General features: G+C 47.8%; 1 protein-coding gene across 1 annotated transcript in view; it reads left to right on the top strand.

Moving 5' to 3' along the window:
• Nucleotides 1–22,237, top strand: part of Scfd2 (sec1 family domain containing 2) — a 307,046-nt gene extending 284,809 nt beyond the window's left edge. Inside the window, exons 7-9 of the mRNA XM_060380761.1 lie at nucleotides 113–247; nucleotides 14,267–14,386; nucleotides 21,955–22,237. Of these exons, the coding sequence (XP_060236744.1) occupies nucleotides 113–247; nucleotides 14,267–14,386; nucleotides 21,955–22,047 (348 nt within the window). The 3' untranslated portion in view covers nucleotides 22,048–22,237. The remainder of the gene's footprint in view (nucleotides 1–112; nucleotides 248–14,266; nucleotides 14,387–21,954) is intronic.
• Nucleotides 22,238–22,668: the final 431 nt, after the last annotated feature.

The raw sequence follows: 22,668 nt of genomic DNA, 5'->3' as shown, positions 1-22,668 counted from the left end.
CATTGCTCAGTATTTGACTAAATTTGCTTTACTTCCTTTGATGTTGATAAAACTGACTGTAGACATAGCAAAACAAAGGATTTTCCTCACAGCACAGCGTCTGTCTTTCCAGGCGTCCTATAAGCCACTGTTGAAGCAGATTGTGGAGGAAATATTTAATCCTGAGAAGCCAGATCCCATTGATGTTGAACATATGTCCTCAGGCCTCACTGATCTCCTTAAAACTGGATTCAGCATGTTCATGAAGGTAAGGACCCAGGAAGGGGTCATCCTGAATGTCACCTGTTCCCTTTGCTGAGCATGGAAATGCTGGCACACCGTTAGCCCTGCCCAGGGCCAGGGAGACAATGGTCTACAATCAAGGAACTCTGCACTGACCACTGGTGGTGTGCAGCCTGAGCCCACAGCCTCCTGCAGCCTCTTTGGGCCTGAGTCTGTGATCTTTCCCCAACAACGCCTACACCCTAAGTGGGGGTGACAGGCATCCTAAAGAGCACCACTGGAAAGCGTTTACATGCGTGAGCCATTTGTTACCAATGTGAGCATGTACACTACTGTTTTCTGGGCTTAGGGGAGGCCCTTACTCTTAATTCTAGATCTTACTCTGTAGGATAATGAGCAGCTCTGCATACTCATTATCACCCCTTTAGACTCCTTTAGAGTTGTTTTTTGCCATGGTCCAAAAGACTCCTTAAATTCCTTTGGCTCATGCCTGCCATAGGTCAGAATGACTGAGTAACCCTTGAAATAGGGATGAAAGGAGGGTGAAAAGTACACAAATGTGATCTATTTTTAAGCCGCTGTAAAGTTTCTAAATTTAAAAGTATCTAAACAAGATTGCAGACTGACCTCCCAGGCTATGCCCGTATTTTAGCAGTAATAACTCTTGGAAATAACAGAATGTTTCGCCAGCTTCAAAGAGTCTTTGAAATCATGAATTAATCTGCATAAAAGATCCAGCCTTTCAGAGTTCAATAAAAGCATATTCCAGGAAAACAGGCCCATTCCAAAACCCAGAGAGAACAGACGCCAGGCTTCAGACTGGAGACCAAGCAGTAAATTGGCTGGAGCAGCTTTCTACCCTTTGTTTTGCTGTTCCCTAGTACCAGCAGCTTCTAAACCAATCCCTGGCTGCTTGGTTTCTTTCTCTTCCCGTTCTTTCTTTATTTCTTAATAAAGCAATGCAGTTCAACTTCTTAAAGTGTTCAGGGCTCCTGTGCCGAGACTAAGCCCAGAGTTGCTGGGCCAACTGTCTGACCCTCTCTGTCTTGAGTAGCTCTTCCTGGTGGCCATTTGCTAAGGAAAGAAAGGAAGAAAGAAAGAAAGAAAGAAAGAAAGAAAGAAAGAAAGAAAGAAAGAAAGAAAGAAAGAAAGAAGGAAGGAAGGAAGGAAGGAAGGAAGGAAGGAAGGAAGGAAGGAAGGAAAGGAAAGGAAGAGAATGTAAAACAGCCTAACTTCTGGGACAGACGCGTTGTCTAGCCCTCTGCACTGAAGGACCTCCACACAAGCTGGGACACCCAGTGGCAGCCATGGACTGTACTAGGATGTTAGTTGCCAGTTGACTCCCAATGTGCATTTTCTGTCCATGTGCCGTGACTCAAGAGCTGTCACATTTGAATGTTACCCCTGTACGCGCTATAGAGTATTTTCTAACTCTCTTCCTGCACTCAGCCATTCCTCCTCCCGTGTGGTCTTGCCATGAGAGCTTGAGACCCTGATGGGTCAGCATGGGAAGTGGGATATTCAACCCCATCACTGGAACTCCTTTTCAGCAGCCAGCTGACCTTAGAGGGAGTAGATTTAAGGGGAGAATCTGTGTTCTCCCAGCTGCTATAACATCTCAAAAGCCAGTTTGAGAAGTAGGCAAAAGTAGACAGAAGGACCTCCATTCTACCCCAACGCCTGCCAAGAAGGAAGGAGGTGGGTACAGATTGACTCACAGGTGGTGCGAACAGTGTCCAGGCCTCCCACCCACAGTTGTTATGACCATCCTGTGGGCCAGTTAGCCAGCATGTTTCCATCCACCCTCCTGTCTATCCTCATGGCATGAGGTCCTTAGGAGGCAGGTCCTATCCTTATCCTCATTTTGCCCAGTGAGGAAACATGAGGCCTCACGTGGCTAAGCAGTAAATGCAAATTTCCAGAAAGCCTGGAATTTTGTCTCATTCTCCTATTCTCATGTGATTCCCAAAGAGTGTACTGTAAATGACAGCTCCAGGATGTTCCCCGTGGTCATCCCCACCCCAGAGCACTTGCCTGTCCACAGCGTCCCCTGTCCCACAGTCTGCCAGGCGTGCTCTTGGAAGCTAAACATTCTGTTATTAATTCTGGCATTCCTCAGCTGCCTTCCCTTTCCTGAGTCGGTGCAGGTCTCTGCCTGGCTTGGTCACAGCACCGCTGACATGAGTGAGATCATGCAGGGCGCAGGGACACCTGCCATTCCTCAGACTGCTCTTCTGGGCCGTGGGCCCAGGTCTCATGGGAAGAAGGAATCCGTGCATTGCAATGTGTCACTCCTGCACATTACGTCTTCATCTGTATCCTCGGGGGGCACTTGCTGCCCCTGCCTCTGACCACTCACTGCCCTGTGCTCTGGAGTCTGTGCCCCTAATTTCTCACTCAAGACTTGTCAGTACTGAACCAGAAAGAAATAAAAGGCACAACTAGATGAAATAAAGTCATCCACGGGCAATTCTTCCCATGCATGGCTACCGTTGCACAAATGGGAACATTCTCAATTTTTAACTTGAGTTGGAAGGGAGATGCCGCTGTGCCTCTGGTGAGTCCTTTCTCTGCACTCAGAGATATTTCCTGCTGACTTGGGCTGACCCAGAGGCAGTCTGCCAACGATGTATAAGAAGAGACTAGATTGGAGACATGACCAAAAAATAAATGCACAGAGAGGTAGGGCCACTGTCACACCCTAAGAAGCCACAGAGCATGCAGCAGAAAGAGTGCAGAAAAGAGTGGCGCTGGCCCGTGTGTCTCCCTCAGGGCTCTGTATCTTTTGTACACACTCTGGCTGTATTTATAAATTGTTTTTATAGTTATATGTCTCACTTGTCCAAGCTGCTGTCTTTCAGAGTAGTGTTTTTCTAAATACACAGCATACCCCATTACACATCGGTAGGTCAAGACAGTTCGAATGACTGTGATGAGCACTGCATAGGAGGACTAGGCCAGAGCTCATTACATCTAGGTAGGCAAAAGAGCACAGCCCCGCCTCACATATCTCCACATGCATGCCTTCTTAGTACAGATCTGACAGAAAAGACTGTGGAGGCTATAGGTAGAGCCTGCAGTACAGAGCTAGGTTTTTATCTTCTGGATCCTTAGCACTTCTCACTCCATTTACAGCAGGCACTGGGGGAGTGGGTTAGAGAACACAGGTTGCAAAACTCACTCAGCATAACTTGACGCCATTGTTTTCTCCTTCCAACTACCCTAGTCCCACTGAGTGCAGGGAACACCTTCCAAGACTCCCAGTGAAGGCAGGAGCCATAGCTACACACCCTGTGGATGCTGATGTTTTTACTGCAGACACACAAACGGGATGCCTTTTTCTTTTCACTGAGCAGATGGCGTGTGTTATGGTCACAGTGTGAACTTTGCAAGTGTGACAGTAAGCCTAACCCTGGTTTCTTTTCCCTTCTTCACACTTCCGATGGCTGAAGACTTGTTCTTAACTTGCATCTCAGCAGCCTCCACAGACAATTATATAGTTCCTCATCAAGGGAAGAACTTTCATCTTCCCACTTAAGGGAAGCACTTTACAGCTTTTCTTTGACTTATCAGATTTGCCAGCACCCTGCTTTCAGGACATAATTTACACTTTGGGGGCATAATCAGGTAAATTAAGGGGTGCTGGAACACAATGATTTGATGCTGCCATGGTTGGCTGATAACCCAGGTGGCCTCTCAGTGACAGTCTGGGGACTCTGGACAAAGGGATGTTCCATTTCCATGTGGGAGAGAGCAGGGCAAGAGCTCATCATGCTTCTCAGAAGCGTTTGCAACTTAAAACTTCAGAGACTGGTTTCTGGAAGTTTCTTTTCATACTGGAAATGACTGAAACTGTGGAGCACACCACCTCAGATAAGGAGGAACTTCTGCCTGGCCCTTAAGTCTGGAGCTTCATTCAAAATTTTCACAAGGGAGCCAGGCTATGCGTCAACTCCAGCAGGCCTCAGCAGCTGCCCTCATCCTCCCTCCTGGACAACAGCTGCTGAGCAAGGCAACCCCAGCCATGCGCCCACATCACAGAGATGGAAGTCTACCTCTGTCTCCTCTCCACACCACAGGGTTGAGTTTCCCCTGGTGCCTTGACCCCCTGGAGAAGAGAACCTACGCGGAGGGGCTGCTGGTGTTCTAGAATGGGAAAGTCAGCATGTCAGGAGAAGAAATCTCCAACGGAGTGGTGGACAGGGCGAGCTGATGCTGGGGAGGCTTGGGGTCTCTTCTCCACTTCGCATGTATTCTGTAGTTTGGTTTGCTGAATAATAGGTAGCTCTCCTGTGTGTATTTCTCACCCCAACCCCATCTAGTACATGCTCTGTGAGCTTCCATCCAGGGTCTGCTGGCGATGGAGGCAGTAGAGACCAGAGCCATGCCTGAAGCCAGACTGTGGGAGAACCACTCAGCCCCTCCGTGCCTCTGTCTTCTCATCTGTAAAGTGGGGTGGAGCTGTTGTGAGATGCACAGGGGCATGCTCGCACCCCGCACCAGGACTGTGGGTAGTCGGTGTTTCTTCCTGTGATGCCGTGGTCCCTGCCAGACTGCAGCCTGTAAGAAAGAGCCACACTGAGCATGTTTATACCCTATACATAGCCAGGGCTGGGTGTACACACAGGGAAGGCTGGAAGATTTGGAGTCTGAGGCTGGCCTAGCCTACTAGCAAGAGTCTATCTTTGAGAAAGAAGAGGAAGGAAGCAGTCAGGTATGGTGGTACATGCTTGTAATCTAGCATTCAGAGGATAAAGGTGGAAGGATTGTAAGTTCAAGCTTACATAGTAAGCTTCAGGCCAGCCTAGGCTTCACTGTAAGACCCTGCCTCAAAAAATTAAAATAGCAAAATCAAGTAGAAGGAAAAAAGAAGAAAGGATAGAAAATATGTTTTTAAAAAGAAGACAAAGAAGAGAGTAGACACGCTGCCTGCAGAAATGTCACGGCATTGCAAGTTTCTCGCAGTTCGCATTTGCCAGAAGACAAGCAGTTGGGTGAGCTTCTGGCGTGTCTGCCGTGTTCATGGTCTGCGATGTTCTTTGCCAGACGCAGTCTCTCTCCACTGTGAGCCCAATTCATTGATCTCCACAGTCTTAGTCGCATATTTTATCTCTCCTTGAGCAAACTATAGGGAGCCAGCAAGATAGGCATGCCATGGCCACGCCGGACATGGAGGCCAAACCCAGGATGCCCCAGGTCCTGACTGTCCCAGAACCCTTCTACACCATCGCCCCACTCTGGAAGACAGCAAGAGCCCTCGGCAAGGATTTGCTGCTGCCTCCGTGCTGCAGCAAATGCTAGCCTCCCTGTAGACACCTAGATATGCCTCCTCAATTCAGTTTTGCTTTTGCTCATACATTTCTGTAGGTCAAAACAGATAAGAAAAAAGTGGCACTTACCTGTCTAATATTCTGTGAGTCAGGCAGACTCTCCGTGGGTAGGGAAGTTCTGGCAACAGGATCTGGTCTCCTTGGAATCATTGTGTCATAGTGTGGACAGTTAAAGCATGTTCTTTGCAGACTCTTTTCTACAAATCAGGGAGTGACTCTTTCATTCCCACTGATTCTGGTTATTCTATATCAAGTAAGCAGTCATCCTGAACCACTGGCTCATAGTATTACTAAGCATTCATTCTGCCTAGAGGGTCACACTGTGGGCAGCGCTCCACATGGCAGGATCTGCCCACCTGGTGGCTCTTCCAGCAAAGTCAATGAGCCGAAGCTGAGCTGGGAACTCCAGAGGGCCTGCGGTCCAGGACCTCAGCTCCTCTGCACAGTGTCAGTATTCTAAGAGGGACAGCCAGGGGAAAGGCATTGGGTGTCATGGCCTGAAAGTCAGGTCACATCACTTGCACAAGACTCCACATGTCAAGGCAGTCCGCTTCAAAGAAATAAAACATACATTCTTCCTCTTAAAACAGAGACCAAGAGGATGAGGAGTAGGAGGTATCATCATGGCCACTTGTGAAAAGTACAGTCTGTACCTAGGTATCCACCTCCTCCGGCTGTCCGGGGCAGTAAGGGCAACACAAACTGACCGTAGGTTTCCTGCCCTCTGAGAAGACATTAAAATCATTCATACTTCTGACCTGGATTCAAAATCAGTGGTACCAGGAAGTCTGTAGTAAAATAAATAAATACCACTTGCTAGTTGTCCATTTTGTAAAAACCATCTATTAAAAAGCAACTTTCTGAATGAGAAGCTGAGGAGAAGAAGCACGCCCTGCTACCTAAGGAAGGCTTCCAAGTAAGTTACTTCTCAGCCAGAGCAAGGGCTTGTAACTACACACTCGGGCTGCCATCCTCCTGGGACAGACACCACAGCGAGCTGGGTCCACTTAGCTGGGAGGAGCAAAGGGCTGAAGCTGACATGGAAAAGCCCCGCTCCCTAACGGACCTGCACAGAGCACCTTGAGGTCCTCTGACAAAAGCTGGGTATAGACCTAACGAATCCATCAAAACAGACTTTCCCCTTTCACTGGAATGGAAATTTAATTTAAAACTAGCACGTCTAATAGGCAGCACTTTTGAACGTGCATTTCTGACATCTGTGGCTTGGATTTCAGTCTCCTGGGAGTAATGCACTTTATATCTGCTCCATGTGTTTGAACCTCAGCTTGTTTTGACTAAAGGACATGATCTGTCAAGATGTTTTCTCTGCTGGAATTGGCGTGAAGAGGGTGGATTTTGTCTAATGAAATGGCACGAGGTCCTTCTCCCTTTTCTCTGTGTGCTTTCAAAGTTTCTGTTGCTGTAATTGCTCCATTTCTTATGTGGCCATGCTTAATTAGAAAAAGACTCATGACAAAGATTCAAGCCTTAGTGCCCTGCCTCTGGGCCTTATGGTCTGAGTTGATGAGACAGCCTTGTGGCCTGGAAACAGGAAAGAGCCCACATGAAGAAATGGCACTCACACAGGCCTTCAAAGCAGTCTGAACTGTGAGGTAACATTCCAATAGGTCACAGCAACTTAATCCAAGAAAGGCTGATTTATTTTAAGGTCACAGGATGTCCAGGGACCCCAAAGACAGCAATGCAGGAGGGTTAGGACCAAAAGCTGGAAACCATCTGGTAAGTAAGCAGTCTGCAAGGCTCTCTGTGCCCTGAGAAGAGGCTGAGCGATGCCCATAATATTTTAAGTGCTCAAGTAAAGTCTGGTGAATGCATGGTTGAATGTCCAGCCAGAGCTTTTGTTTCTCCTTGATCGCCAACAAGTGCTCACAGAGCTCATTTATCCTAGAATGACTCTTGATTACCAGTAGCCCAGTCAGCCTCAAGACCTCCTTCCATGACCAGACAACCATGTTTGGACATACTATACTGAGTATAGTCATAATACACTCAGATGGCTACCAGCAACCCACTCTGAGCTGAGGGAAGATGATTGGATTGTAGATAGGACTGTCATCGAAGGATGCTTCACTGGGTGGGGGTGGGGGTAAGTTCTGGGCTTCCTGTGTAGGATGACATCAGATCCTTGAGCTGTGAGAGCTGAGCATACCTCAGAGGTCGTATAGACCCGCTCTTTATTACTCATACAAGGAAAACAAGATTCGGAGACAGAAACTATTGGACGAGGTCCACTGTACTTAATGGCATTTCTGATTAGGAGAAAATAGGTCGGCATTGAGCTTCTTGGTGAAATGAGTACAAGCCCTGTGGCTCCTCCTTGTAACCATTTATTACCATTGTTCAAATTCTAAATTATGATGTATGTTTTGAGGTAGGGTTTGATTTATATCCAACATTAGCTAGGCCTATTCCAAGAGTTCTAATGGAGTGGACTTTGAATTACTTAGCAAAAGCAAGAACTGACTGCGGCACTCTTCATACTTTGTCTGACAGACAGCAAAGGCTGTTGTGGTAAGAGAGACATAGATGACCAGCCACCTGCCTGCTGTAGCATGGCCTGCATTGCAAGGAAGACAGAGAAGTGATGTGAGGAACAGAGGAAATCTGTTGAAGCCAGAGGATGTTAAGATATTGTCAGGAGGAGTCAGGCACAAAGTGCTGAGACACCATGGAAGGCTATGGTCATTCCAAATGGCTGGAGCTAACATGGCCAGTGGAGAGAAGGAGAATACAATGGCAGATAAGCAGAAGCTGAAGCTAGATCAACAAGGGCTGGAAGTATAAATTTTTTTTTGCCAAATTGTATCAAAAACAAAGAGTTTCCTGTGCTAGTTTGTTTCTGTCAGATTGTCACAAGCTACTCCTGGGAAGAAGGAATCCCAGCTAAAGAGTTGTCCCCATCAGGCTGGTAATGGTTTATGTGAGAGTGTCACAGCCCACCATAGGCGGTGCCACCCCTAGGCAGATGGTTGCAGGAGAAAGCCACGGAAGTCAAACCAGCAAACAGTGTTCCTCTCTGGCTTCTGAGTCTGCTCCAGTTGGAGCTCCTGCCCTGACTTCCCTTAGTGGTGGGGCTGTGATCAGGACTTATAAGCCAAATAAGCCGTTTCTTTCCCAATTTGGTTTTGTTCATGTTTTATCACAGCCGTAGACAGCAAACTAAAACAGTGCCATTGAGAATTCTCCATAGTGCCTTCTCTACTTCCTTTCTTTCGTTCCTCCCTTCTTTCTCCTCCCCTCCTCCCCACCTTCCCTGCCTTCCCCTCTTTCTTTCCTTTCCTCTGCACTCTCCACCTTCTGCACTTGCCAGTTTCCCTACTTCTCTTCACTCCCCTGCCTGTACCTCCATAGTAAAACATAAGCTGTGTGCCACAGGTACTCTCCCCTGTTCTGTCCACTGCTGAGTCCCTGGCACCTTGAGCAGTGCCTCCCACCTCCCAAGGTAGTTGCCCAATAAACGTTTGTTGATAACTAGGTAAGTAAACACCACCATGTTAGAGAAGTGGTCAATACCAATGATGATGCTCCTGATGAGTCCTGACAGCCATTTTCAGAGCCAGCTTAGGTCTTTCCAGGGCCTGGTCTCTTCTTAAAGCCTGAGCCTCTCTCGCTGCCTTGGTAAAGCACTGATCACTAGTGGAGTATGGACAACCTGATCATACCTATTCTGAGATAAGTGAATCACAGATAGAGAGAAATTGAGTAAAGAAACAGTATGTGGAGAGGACTCAGCAGCAGGATCCCCAGAATGCCTGAAAAGTCCCGAACACTGGAAGTGACAGGATCCTCACCTTGACATCTCCTTCATGGAAGCCAATCCAGACATCAGAGTGTTTCCAGAGCCCACACCTGCAGAGGCCCCATAATCTGCACTGAAAAGCTGGGTGCAGTGGGGGAGGAAGCCATGTTCCCTGACCAGAGCCAACATCCTCAAATCACAGCCCTTCGAAGCTCACTAAGTGACAGAGAGCAGAGACTCCATTTGCTTTATGATGCCCTGAATGTGCAGTGACATGCTGTGTCAGTCTTCAGCTTGTCACCCTGCGGACTAACACGCAGACGGAATGCAGTCATGTCCAGCTGCCTGTGAGGAATGCGGGACTGGGATGGGAATGGCTCCACTTCCCAGCAGCCTGCTGGCCTGCCATGCTCTGAGGAGAAAGTCTGGCATCAACACATAAATCTAAACTGAAACCAAAATAGCAAACACCAACATGCATTAATTGGGCCCATGTATTTGTGCGTAGACCAACACTCCCTCCACTCCTTAGCCCCAGGGACTTGCTCTTTGTTGTTGCCGTGCGTTTCATTTTCTTCCCCCTTTTCATCTTCTGCTGTGTCCTTCCAAGTTTCTAGGCATGCACTTCAGATTCCAAACTCTCTTATGGAAAGCATATGTCTTAAGGAACATACTGTGCCGTGCTAAAGTTCCAGATCCAGTTGTATTTCTGTCCTGGGATCGAGTGAGAAACAGCAGTTGTCTCTGGGGCTCTGAGGTTTCTCAGGGTCTCGTTACTGAGACAGAAAACCAGCATAACCTAGACAAAGTGGCTCTCAGAAGTCTCTAAGCAGAGATCGGTACAGAAAACTACAACCCATCAAAATGCAGAGAACAAGGGACCGTGCAGTACCCCGCCCTAGCTGACATATCTATAACACAACTCCTCCTCCTGAGGCTCAGGCATCACTAAGAGTGAGGGAAGGTGAAGGCTGTAAGAGCCCGAGGAACAAGCAGTCAGAAGTATCAAAGAAGCTACACTGATGAAGTCTCATCAGCATGCCTGTCTAAGCAGGATGGCACTGACAGACATGCCAACATGGAAGGGGGAGATCTCCTGGGGTCCTAACCCTAGGCAAAGAACTAGGCCACTACGGGACACAGTGGGAAAAGGAGTCCTTCCCAGGGAAGAGCATACCAGTTTATTATCAAATACCAAGTGCCCAGCCCTGAAATCATACACACAGTGATATTATACGGCCTGAGAAGGTTGTATTTATATATTTAAATATATAGATACTAATTACTATATATTAATTTGAGAGAGAGAGAGAGCAAGAAAGGGTAGATGACATGGATTAGAAGAAGAGAGAAGGAAGAAAATAGTATTTAAAAAAATAAAGTCTTGAGCTGGGCATTTGTGGTGCACACCTTTAATCCAGCACTCGGGAGGAAGATGCAGACATCTCTATGTGAGTTTAAGGCAAGCCTGGTCTACAGAGTGAGTTCCAGGATGCCAGCCTTACATAGGGGAAAAAATAATTGTCTTGAAGAACAAACAAAATATTTTTTTTTAATTTAAAACTTTTTTTAAGTCTCTAAGAAAGCAAGGAAATCTTCTGTCAGCTTGCATGTCCTAACATTTACTCTGTATTTTTATTTAATTTATTATTATGATTATTTCTATTGTTATTATTGTGTGTGGGCTTGTGATGCATGCGGGTGAGGCACCTGTTAAACAGCATGTGTGCTTCTACCTTTGTGTGGATTCCAGAGACCAAGCTCAGGTTGCCAAGACTGTGTGGCAAGCACCTTTACCCGTTAATCCATCTCACCAGCCTGGCTTATCTCTTTTCCCCATGTAACACGTACTGAAAGCTCTCTCTGCATGAGAGATACTCAGCACCAAAAATGCCAAGGTCAAGAGCAAGAGGAGAGGGTGGCTATGGTGGAACAGCAATCTGGTTTGCCAAGGTCAAGATAGAAGAGCTTGACAGATATCAACCGTGGAACAGGAGTAGGAGGTGGCCTGGGAGAGGAATGCTTTTAAGAAAGCATGAGAGAGAAAGAGTGCAGCAAAGGGGGAGGTGAGGACACTCCCCACAGAGGAGACTAAATGCAGCTTAGGACAGCACGATGCATGCAACACTTATGCAACACAATGCCATGGCACTGACATAGGACAAAGCCTTTTGCTGTGGTCTACCATAGACCACACTGCCTTCCTCTTGCCCTGGAAACATCACAGGTATTTAGATGAGCAAAGAAAAAGAACCGTGCAGGGTGTTAGAACAGGTGACCAGAGGGACTGGAGAGGGATTCAAGTATTGATTTTTTCATTTTTCTGTGTGGATTGCATAGGACTGCTGACTTTGTGAAAATTAATTGAGTTGGACTCCTGTGATAAACTCACCCTGCAGCGTTTGCTTTCAGTAAAATGTCATAGATTCAACAAAATGTTCATGAGAGAGAACAGGAAAGCATGGATTTGGTCACAGTACAAGTCATCATAAATGGCTCCAGGAACTACTGGATTTATGGGGGTGAAGTGGAGACATAGAGCAAAGAGCCTTACATTCTGACGTGGGGAGACTGTATCATCCTCAGGAGAGTGCAGTTGTGCAAAGACTGAGCTTGTGATGGAACTGAGTAGCATTTACATTGTAGCCCCTGACACCAAGGTATAATTTCTTCATCTGCATGGTCCACTGTGATTGTCTTCAAGGGGCTTTTGAGAATTACGTGGAAATACACATAAATGATGAAGCACTTGCTTTATAGTTGACACTAAATAGTAGTATATCAGAAAGCTTACAAGGCCAGGACTGGAGAGATGGCTCAATGGTTAGGACCACATAATGCTCTTGCATAAGACCAGAGTTCAATTCCCAGTACCCATGATGGGCAGCTACCATGACTCCAGGGGATTCTATGCCTTTGGCCTTCATGGGAACCTGCACTCATGTACACAGATGCACGCATATACACCTAATATTTAAAATAATTAAAAGTACTTTAAAAATAAGAAAGGACAAATAGATGAAGAATACAGGACAAATAGACAAATACAGGACAAAAAGATGAAGAAGAAACAGGGAATGGCAACCAGGGATAGAACAAAGTAAAGAACTTTCACAATGATCCACTGACAAGCAAAAATTTTGAGGGCAGGGAGCTGTCAGTGACAGCCAGGGGCAGCATGGACACAACTTGACCAGAGGATGAAAAGAAAGTGGACTCTAAGAGGACTATAGTGTGTGCCTCAGGCAATGGTATCCTGAGTCACACAAGAGAACAGAATTAGAGGAATCAGGGACTCGGGGGTGTTCAGGAGGTAATATCCAGAGAGCTTAGTTCGGGAAGTACACACAGTTGAGAAGTTCCTTCAGGGACAATGGACTGAGTGAGAAGAGGAAGGGGTCATGGGTGAAGGAGCCTCGGTGATATCAGCATTTAAAGGGGCAGACCACGAGCGAGAACTGATGAACTCTGAGAACAAAAGACAAAGATGGAAGGAACAGCGAACAGAGTGTCACCACAGAAGTCAAGTGGGGTGTCGTCAACTGACAGATGCCACAAAAACATCCCATTAGATGAAACCCGAAGGTGTCCGTGACCCCTAACACTATGATAGCTGTTGGAGGCTTGTGCGAATGACCCCTGGGAGCTGGTGGGCTAGCAGCAAGGCTGCTGAAAGCATGTGGTGTGTGGATTAGAAAGAACAGAGGACAGGACAATGGGCAGACCAAAGGCTAAGCCGGAGGCCAGGGAGGCATGCGGACCTCCTTGGCTTTGTGACTTACTCCTGTATTACCAGTACTTACCATGAAGACCCTTTAGCTCTCCTCCTTCCTCCTCCTCTGCCTTTCTACTTGCTTCTCTTCTTTCCTTCTGGGTTTCTTCATGGCCCAATGGCCTACCCTGATGCTTTTGGGGACAATCCAAGGCCTTTTGGTGACTTATACATCAGTGATTGAAAACGCTCACTCTGTTGTTGCTCTCTCTTGCTAGAGGGGAAGCCTATGGCCTTGGCTCTCATGGCCATTCAGGCAGTTGATCACCCTTTCTGGGCAATCCCATGCATACTTGGTCCTGGCTGGGTCTTGAGTTGTTCCACACAGCTGCCTAATTCTTATCTGTATAGTGTGGCTCATGCCATTTGTCCTGCTCATTCTTTAGGAAAACACACACTGCCTTCAGGACCCCTCTCTTGTTCCCTTACTGCCCTCATCACCAGATCAATTTGTGGATCATTTTGCATTTCCTGAGAGCACTTCTCATTTTAGTATATAATTTTGTCTCATGGGTGAAATTGTACAAACAAGCAAACAAAAAACTGGGAAGAAAGAATCTCTCTAGCAGTTAATGTAGTATTTGTGTAGGGTAGGTTTTTGGCTCTGGCTGGTTTGATGAAGTGTCTGGTTCTAACTCATGCCAGGCTTTCATCTCCATGATGGTGACCTATAGATCCCTATATCCACATAGATCTGAAACCTCCACCCCATCACCAGAAACAACTGGGTTAGTTCCACAGTGGTAGAACACCAATTCTGTGCTTTAAAAAGGTAAGCACAGCAGACAGCAGGGAACTAAACAGCTGCCTGCTCTGGTAGAGCCAACCTTAGCAGAGGAGATACAGGAAAGAAACACGTAAAGGCCATAATGGTAGCTGTGGCAGAGCTATGGGACAAAGAAGGACAAGTGTATACTGAGTCCTGAACAAGGATGAGAAACAAGGTGTCCCTCGGCCCTTCTCATATTTGATGGCTCCAGCACCCTTAACCCTCCTTTCAGTAAAGCATTTCTGTAAGAATGTACTAAGGTCCCATGCTGTGCATTCCTAGCCTGTGGAGTCTCAAGTCATTGGCACATCTGGATGACAATAAACCATTATTGCTCTAAGGTTTCTGTCCCACCAGCAGGAGGAAAGCAGGAGCCATTGCTGCTGTCTGACTTGATGTTCTCTGTTTTGCAGGTGAGCCGGCCCCATCCCAGTGACCATCCCCTCCTGATCCTCTTTGTGGTGGGCGGCGTCACAGTCTCCGAGGCCAAAATGGTCAGAGACCTTGTAGCATCTCTGAAACCAGGAACCCAGGTACTGAGTCATGGGTGAGACGAGCAGGAGTCCAAGGGCAGTGATGGGGGAAAGGTGGTGAGGGCCTTACTGTTCCTCTTCTGGCTTGTTCCCTTCTCCATCTGCTCTTTCTCCCCGTATCCTGATGCCCTATCTTGTTCTGGATGCTTCCCCAAAAGTCATCCTCCTGGCCATACCAAGCCCACCCACACCTCCCTGGAAAACTAACTTACCTTCCTTCCTTCCTTCCTTCCTTCCTTCCTTCCTTCCTTCCTCCCTCCCTCCCTCCCTCTTCCTCTCTCTTTCTTTCTTTCTTTCTTTTCTTTCTTTCTTTCTTTCTTTCTTTCTTTCTTTCTTTCTCTCTTTCTTTCTTTCTTTCTTCCTCTCTTTCTTTCTCTCTTTTCCTTATGCTTAAGGACCTATGGTTCATCATAACTAGCTAAATTCTCACAAAAGCAAAAGGATCCCTGTTGTTTGCACAATAAATGGTACCAAATGGTACCAGGAAATAAAGAGAGTATGAGTCCAGAAGCAGCGCAAGGCTATAACCCTGTGGCCTCCAGTGTTCAGTATTCCTGTCCTCCAGCTAGCCCCACCTACAAAAAATTCTACCGCCTCCAAACAGAGCCTCCAACTGAGGTCAAGTATTGAATTGCATGAGCCTGTAAGGACTTTATACTTCTAAATCGGAACACTAAGGGACTCCAGAGACCTCCTCCCACCTTTGGTAGCCAGGAGACAAGAGTGCTGTGAAGAGGGTCAAGACTTCACTGGAGACACCAGCTAATACTGTCCACATAGCTACACAGAAAACAGCTGGGTGCGGATGGTAGCATTCTAGCCCAGTCCTGCCTACCTCGGTGCTGTGTGGCTTCCTCCTGGTTCTACCATGCTTCGTGTATCTACACAAGCAGCTTCCTGTCCTCCTGTGACATCTTGCCAGTCGCTCCAGACTCTTCCTGAGTCTCTTGTGGCATCCAAACCCACACAGTGCAGTAAAGATCTTGTCTGTTCACCGACTGCTCCACATCTGCCAGCACAGTCTCAGTAAGCCTGCTGTCTTGGTGGATGGACTGATTCCAAGAGGATTTGGTAGCAATTGTCTATGGAGTTGAGTGCCTGAGTTGGCTGGTGGTATCAAGAAGACCAGATCTCTCTTTCTCTCCAGACACCAAACCAGAAAAGGGAAGCTGGGTATTTAGGGAACAGGCTAAGATCTGGAAATGGCCAGTCATTCTCTGTGACCCTTTCTGCTATAATTATCACCAATTATTGTCAGAGCTGATGAAACTTCTGGAAAATTAATACTTTCTAGCCTTCTTTTGTACCCCTCTGCCAGCAGAGTTAAGATTCTATTTAGTGAGACTTTTTTTTTTCCAAATAAGTATAAGCACCCTTTTTGCTGTTCCTGATATAAGAATCACATTCCTAATTCTTTAGAACATCTATACATTGAAACAGCCTGCCAGACACTGTAATCTCTTCTCTAAAAGGAGACAGTACAGATGCTTTCAAAATCTGGTGACAGTATGATAGCAGAGGCCAGAAGCCACATTGGTTTTACCAGTCTGACCCTGCACCCACTCTGTGGACAGAGCATCTCAGAGTATTGGAGGCTTAAGGAATGGCTTGATCATTTCTTGTTCTTTGTGCAAAAACTCCCTGAGGTATTATCAGGCCCTAAGATGATTCTCAGAGCAAGGAGGGGGAAGGGTGAAGCAGGGGTGGCAGCTCATCCCAGTCCCTTTGGCCTCTAAGCTTGTGAAAGCAGGAAGATTGCCTGAGTGCTACTGGAGTAACATTCTCGGAGACCCCAAGCCCTTCCTTCCACCTGGCAGGTAGCTGCCTAGCCGGCAGCTAACGGAAAGCTCAGCCTCCTGGTTTTAGAAGCACCCTGAAAATCAGGCCTTGTTGTTGAGCCGTACCCAGAATAGTATGTGCACTAGTTCCCTTCTCTGCTTATTCTCACACTGCTGGTAGAACAATGTGTGAACCCTGCTGAAGGACAAGTTTCCGCAGAAGTGACGTACCGGTAGACTGTCAAAGGCACAGCTGGCCTGACCAAGTGTGGGAAGTACCCATCTACACAGCGAAAGCCTCTCTTCTGCCCCTACCAACCCACCCCAAACAGGTACAAGACAAGAGAACTCCTAGGTTCCTTTCCTCAAAGAACTTGTGCTGGGTACCAGCCCCGTCTCCTCACTACACTGTATGGCATGGAGCCCTGTGGCCAGATGCTCTGGCCAGCTGAACTCTGTTGCTGCTGAATGGTGGTCATGAGGCCCACGGAAGCCTGTGATTGTGAGAAGACAATAACAGAGAGGTATCCCCACAGAAAACAACCAGGTCAGGAAAAGAAGAGAGGCCAAGCATGAGAGCTGCCCTGCTCTCTGCTGCTTTTCGCAGATGGGTATGGATGCCACACTTCCACATTTCTGAAGCAGAATGTTTGGTGAGAAACACATCAGATATTGATAGATAGATAGATAGATAGATAGATAGATAGATAGATAAGATATATGAAGATAGATAGAAAGAAAGAAAGAAAGAAAGAAAGAAAGAAAGAAAGAAAATGGACATAGAAGATATATATATAAGGACAGATAGATGGATAGATAGAAGATATGCAGAAATAGATAGACAGAGAATATATATATATATATATATATATATAGAGAGAGAGAGAGAGAGAGAGAGAGAGATCCAGAAATCTGGCCATACACAACTCTACATATATATCTTTAGGGGTTCAGGGTGACCCAGCCTGCTCCACATCATTGTAAAATTGACAGGGAATCCCAAAAAGGTTGAGATCTGCAATATTAACAGAAACACCAAAATCAGAAGGAATGAAGCACAAAGGTGATGGATTCTTGTGGTGCAAGTTCTGCAGAGAGCTGACGCCCAGTGCTGACATCTGGGACAAGGTGAACAGCAGGCCAGCTGGGGCCCAGGTCTTCCAGAAAAGATAGCTGTCTCCATGGTTACCCTCCAAGCATGTTATGTTTTGGCACCAGCGGGGTGAATGTGTACCTACGTGTATAGTAGAGCAGGTACATGAGCAGGGTTATCCCTTCAATACATGTGTGCAAAGCCATTGCTACAGAGATGGAAGCCTGTGCTATGCGATTGCTTTGGCGTGGGAGGAGGATCAAGGGATAGGGTTTAGGAGAAAAGGAAAGAGACCAATGCTGTCTGCTTTCTTTGACTCTTGGTATTGGAAATCAGAGGGCCCTGATATCCAGGTTCTAGATTTTACGGCCACCTCCACATTCAGCAGAAATTAACAGAAAGGTGCTGGCACCTACAAATTACAGTGTGGCTGGGGAAGACGAATGCCAGCCAGCGAGCCTCCCAGGGCAAGGCTGCCCCAGCCAAGTACAGAGCATGCCAAGCAGAGGGCTGCTGGAGGGACTTGGCGCCCTAGCTGTGGGGACCCTAAGGTCCTCCAGGCCGTCTCATTGTCAGCCAGTATGTGAATAAGCTCCATCCTCAGATGGTTCGTGGTAGAACCTCCAACATTAGGGCTGCCTGTAGCAATGCCATGATCCAGGCTCTTCAGAGACTAATGAGCTCTCTCTGCTAACTGTTGTTTCTCTAATAGACAGTGAGCTCTACCTGCGGTCAGCAATGACCCTCTCTCCGCATGGGAGGTTCTTGTGGGTGGTGTTCTGGTCAGTGGCAGTGCAGTGTGCAGGGAGGGGGAGGTGTCCCAGGCTTCACTCTGTGTCCTGAGGAAGACCTCTCAATTCCTGAGTGCCACGTGGCAGGTGCCAGGCCTAAGGTGAGGGGCGGAAAGCAACAACCAAGAGTTAAGCAGAGAGGAGAGCTGGAGAGGAAAGAAAGGGAAGCTGCAACCAGGGAGAAAAGGGACCCGAAAATCCAGAGAATAAGGACCCTCTGTGGGCAAGAAGTGACGTGGCCCCTGGAGTTCATGTCTGTTCCCCAGGCTTCCCCAGGTCTCTCTGGACGGTGTTCTCCAATGTTAAATCAACCTCCATACTGGCTACATGTGAAACATTTACCTTTCATCTGATAGGCTAGTTTCATGCTCTTCTCAGCTTCTTTTCCTCTCATTTTGGAGCCAAGTTTTTAAAATTACTATTTTAGCCAAATAATACCAACACAGTCTTGTTTGAATTAACTTAAAAAAAAAACAACAGAAAATACTTTAATTCAGTTTACTTGTCAAAAATGGCAAGGATGTAAAAGTGCCGAAAGGCGGGGGGCTGGGAAGATGTCTCAGCCGTTAGAGCACTTGCTGCTCTAACAGAGAACTCCATTCGCAGCACCCACGTGGTAGTTCATGGCCATCGGTGACTCCAGTTCTCCACTCTTCTGGCCTTTGAGGACCCCAGGTGTGCTGTGGCGCACACACATACATGCAGGCAAAACACACATACACAGGAAATAACAAACATCTTGGTACTTAAGGACGGAAGCTTGGCAGATTTCAGGGTGACCCAGATCACGCTGTGTGCAGCCTCAGACAGTGGTTTCACTGAACTGATACAAAGTAAATGTACGCAGAGCCATTTGGCCAGCCTGTTCTGAGAACTTCCCAAATGAAAAGCTTCCTACCAGCCAGGGTGGAATCGCCTCCTTCGCCATGTGACTGTTCAGGGTTTTTTTTGTTTTGTTTTTTATTTTTTACTTGGTTATGTGTGAACTCACTGTCTCTGGCCCTGCTCTATACCAGGCCTGTGCTAAAGAAACAGTGGGAGACAAATAGCCAGAGGGCACACTGAGGCTGGAGAGTGGGAAAGGTGGTCCAGGAAGGCTTACTGGAGGCAGAGACATCATAACTGTCTGAAAGGCCACAGAAAAGAGTATGAGAACTCTGCCCAGATAAAGCAGTACCCCAAACAGCCAATCCGGTAGCTGACCCACAGGACTGACCATAAAGGGCTTGTGGAAGAAAGCACCATTGAAAGAGCCCAGCAGGAAGCAGGAGGGCCTGGAATGCTGTCCTGGGGGCTGGGCTTATCAAATGGAGGTGAGAGGAGAGCAAGGACTTGAATCCCGTGAGGAACAGAAGCAAGCGTAAAGTCACCTGGCAACCTCACTGCCCCTTCATCATCACTTAAGGACAGCAGTGAGCTGCGAGGAGGGAAGGCAGCAAGGGAGCTGAGTGACAGCAGCTACCACCGGAAGCCCCTCTGGAGCCTGCATTGTACAAAATGTTCTGCAGTGTTCATCCGAGGCAGACAGTGTTAGTCATGCCTTAAAGATGAGGAAAGTGGAACTCAGAGTAATTAAGCAACTGCTCCAGGGCGAGAGCCTTTGTCAGGGTCTAGCTCAAAGTGGACACGCCTACGCCTGTGCTCTAGAAGGGTCCTAGGACTCAGCCCTGCTTTCTCCCTCCCTCACAGACCCCCAACCTACTTCAGAAACTGCCTCTGCTTCCTGTTGTTTGTTTCCACCTGATCTGGAGCAGACCCCAGACACCCTAGGCCGTGGACTCAGGAGGCTGTCACCTCACGGGCCTGCTTGTTTAGATGAGAGAAGCCTGGTCTTTGTGTTCCCACTCAGAGAAAACTGATCCAGACTCTTGTCAGCCATGGCTATGAGCCCAGCAAAGGACCTGAGTGTGACAGGATCCCTGGGCTCTGTTTGCTGCTGTCAGTGTCTACATCAACTGAATCTGTAGCCAGCGTCCCCACCCCACCCACCAAGTCCTTCAAACCCGACACCGAGATTTAAGCCTCTTTGGAGACGCACTCCATGCTCACTCCTGCCCTTAACCTCAGCTGGAGAGGCAGCCCATAGCTTTGCACTGGGCCTGAGGCCTGCCGTCTGGCAATATAGCAGGACTGGCCGGTCACAGGACGGAGGAGAGTCTTCAGTATATTAACCAGCCCTCACTGCTCTCTTCTGCCTCATGGTGGTCTGTATCCAGAGGCTGGGCAAAGCTGTGTGTGTGTGTGTTTGTGTGTGTGCGTGCACACACACACACACACACGTGCACACACATCTTGCAGGCATGTGGAAAGGCTAAGGCACAAACCCAGCAACCCAGCTGTCATTACTCGGGAGCTGTCTACCTCATTTCTTGAGACAGGTTCTCTCAACTAGAGCTCACCAAGTAGGCTAGGCCCCTGGCCACTGAGGCCCTGGAACCTGTCTGCCGCTGCTTTCCCAGTCCCAGGCTTACAGAAGCATACCGCCACGCCCGGCTTTCTTGCCGATTCTGGGGGTACACACAGGGCCTCATGCTTGCACAGCAGGGTCTCTGCCCACTGAGCCATCTCCTCGGTCCTGTGTATGCATCCTTAAGTAGGCATCCTAATGGTGGTTTACAAGTCCTAGAGGTCTGTAAGCCTGTCCTAAAACTATGAGAACCTGTGTGTGTTTCTTTAGAAAATTGTGAGCTTTCAAATGAATCAAAAGGAGGTGACGGGTCCGCAAACCCGTCACCAAATCACAGTGAAGCAGCAGCTGACAGTAGTCAAGCACTCCCTGGGCTCTCGGTAGAGGAACTTACATAACCCCTGTGGCAGTGCTGCAAGCTCAGGTGTTCTTTTCTCTGGGACGAATGAGGTGGGAGAGCAAGGCTCCAAGGAAAGTGAATTTCCAGCGGGACTCCAGCCAACCAGCAGTGGCGCTGAGACCCCACCCCCCACCCCAGCCTCTGCTGGCAGCTCTGGCCTGGCAGGCACTATCACCACACACCTGCTTGGTTTGCTGCATCACTCAAGGTGGGGTGGCGAGGGCGTGGTTATATTCGGCACTGTCCTCAAACTCTCTTTGCACAGATTTCAAGGGGAACGAGAAGCAGAGACTTCAGTACACAGGGTTTTTTTTTTTCCTGCCAAAAATACAGCTTCGTTGGCATTAGCTATGTATTCCTCAAGATAGCTTTTTTCTAAGAACAAGTACTTCAAAAGCAGTGCTCTTGAAAAAGAGGGGGAACTCTTCAGCGACCATTAAAAAGTTGTTTTCAAAAACAAAATCAAAATTCTAAAATGTTTCTTTTCTACTCCCTCCCCTGCCCATGACCCTGCTCTGTTCAGCCTTGAGTCGGAATGTGGCCTCGGTTTTGCACCAATGAGCTAGTTGAATTCGGAGTTGATTACTTCAGTGATTTTATTACACCTGGGATAACTTTGGGGGCAGGCAAGAGGACAGGGAGGCGTCCTCCCTGCACCTGTCCAGCGTAGCACGGCCTGGTGAAGCCCAGTCATGCTGCACTCTGTGGACGTCCTCCCTGGATCACCTCCCCTATTTCCCATAGGCAGTTAGATAGAAAGAGGTGCCTACTGCCGGCTCCGGCAGCTCTCACCTGGCCCTTACAAAGCGTAGCATGTACCCAGCCAAGTCCTGGAACAGGCTCTCTTGGTGTTCTAGAGAGAGATCAGCCTCACACTGAAGTCCAGGCTGAGGGAAGAGTCGCCCAGAATCAGACAGATGGGCCGGAAGGTCCACACAGCCCAGGTGAGCAAAGCATGAGCTGCTCTTAACATCCAGGTTATAGCTGAGGGGCCTGTGCCATGTCTGCTTTCTCCATGCTGCTCACCCCATGCCTCCCTCTGAGATCGTTCTTAGCCCCTGATAACCGATGTCCCTAACCGTGCCCCCTCCTGTCACAGGTGATGGTGCTGTCCACAAGACTCCTGAAACCACTTCACATTCCTGAACTGCTCTTTGCAACTGACCGGCTACACCCGGACCTTGGCTTCTGACATCGAAGAGAAGATAAGACCTGTTTGAGCTGGAAATACCAATACCCATCTGTCACCATTCCAGATATGCCTCCAAAGCCAGTGTCCCCATTTCTAATTATAGGTATGACTTAGTTCATAACCATGCAGAAGGCAGTTTGCTTGGGTTCTTCAAAAGCGAAATAAAGACTTGGATTTTCGTTCTTCTAAAGGTGTCAAGCCATCTTTAGCTGACTTCACCGCCAGTCACTCTAATTTATCCTTCCCCCCTTTGTAATCTTCCTGAAGCTACCGGCAAGTTCACTAGCTCTGGGTAAAAGCCTGCTGGCAAGTGGTGGCAGAAATGAGCACTATGGTGAAGTTAGTGTATTTAGAATCCCCAGCCTGAGGAAAGCTACCTCGTGGCTATGTGAGTGAGGAAGGGATGTCACAGACACAGCCTGAGACTTTGTTTCTCTCTGACTGGAAAACATTTCTGAAAGACAAGGAAGGGGGTGGCCTCCATGAGAGCTAAATCACCCCTCAAGTGACAAAGAGCTGCTTTGTTCCAGCTGGTTCAAGGACCAGGGCAGTCCTGCTACTTGGAATAGCAGTGGGAGGGACAAAAAAAAAAATGAGGGAGGGGGACTGAAGGGCTGTCCT

Source organism: Meriones unguiculatus, chromosome 3 (assembly GCF_030254825.1).
Source record: "Meriones unguiculatus strain TT.TT164.6M chromosome 3, Bangor_MerUng_6.1, whole genome shotgun sequence".
In the NCBI taxonomy this organism is placed as follows: Eukaryota; Metazoa; Chordata; class Mammalia; order Rodentia; family Muridae; genus Meriones; species Meriones unguiculatus.
This window is presented reverse-complemented; position numbering and strand designations above follow the sequence as displayed.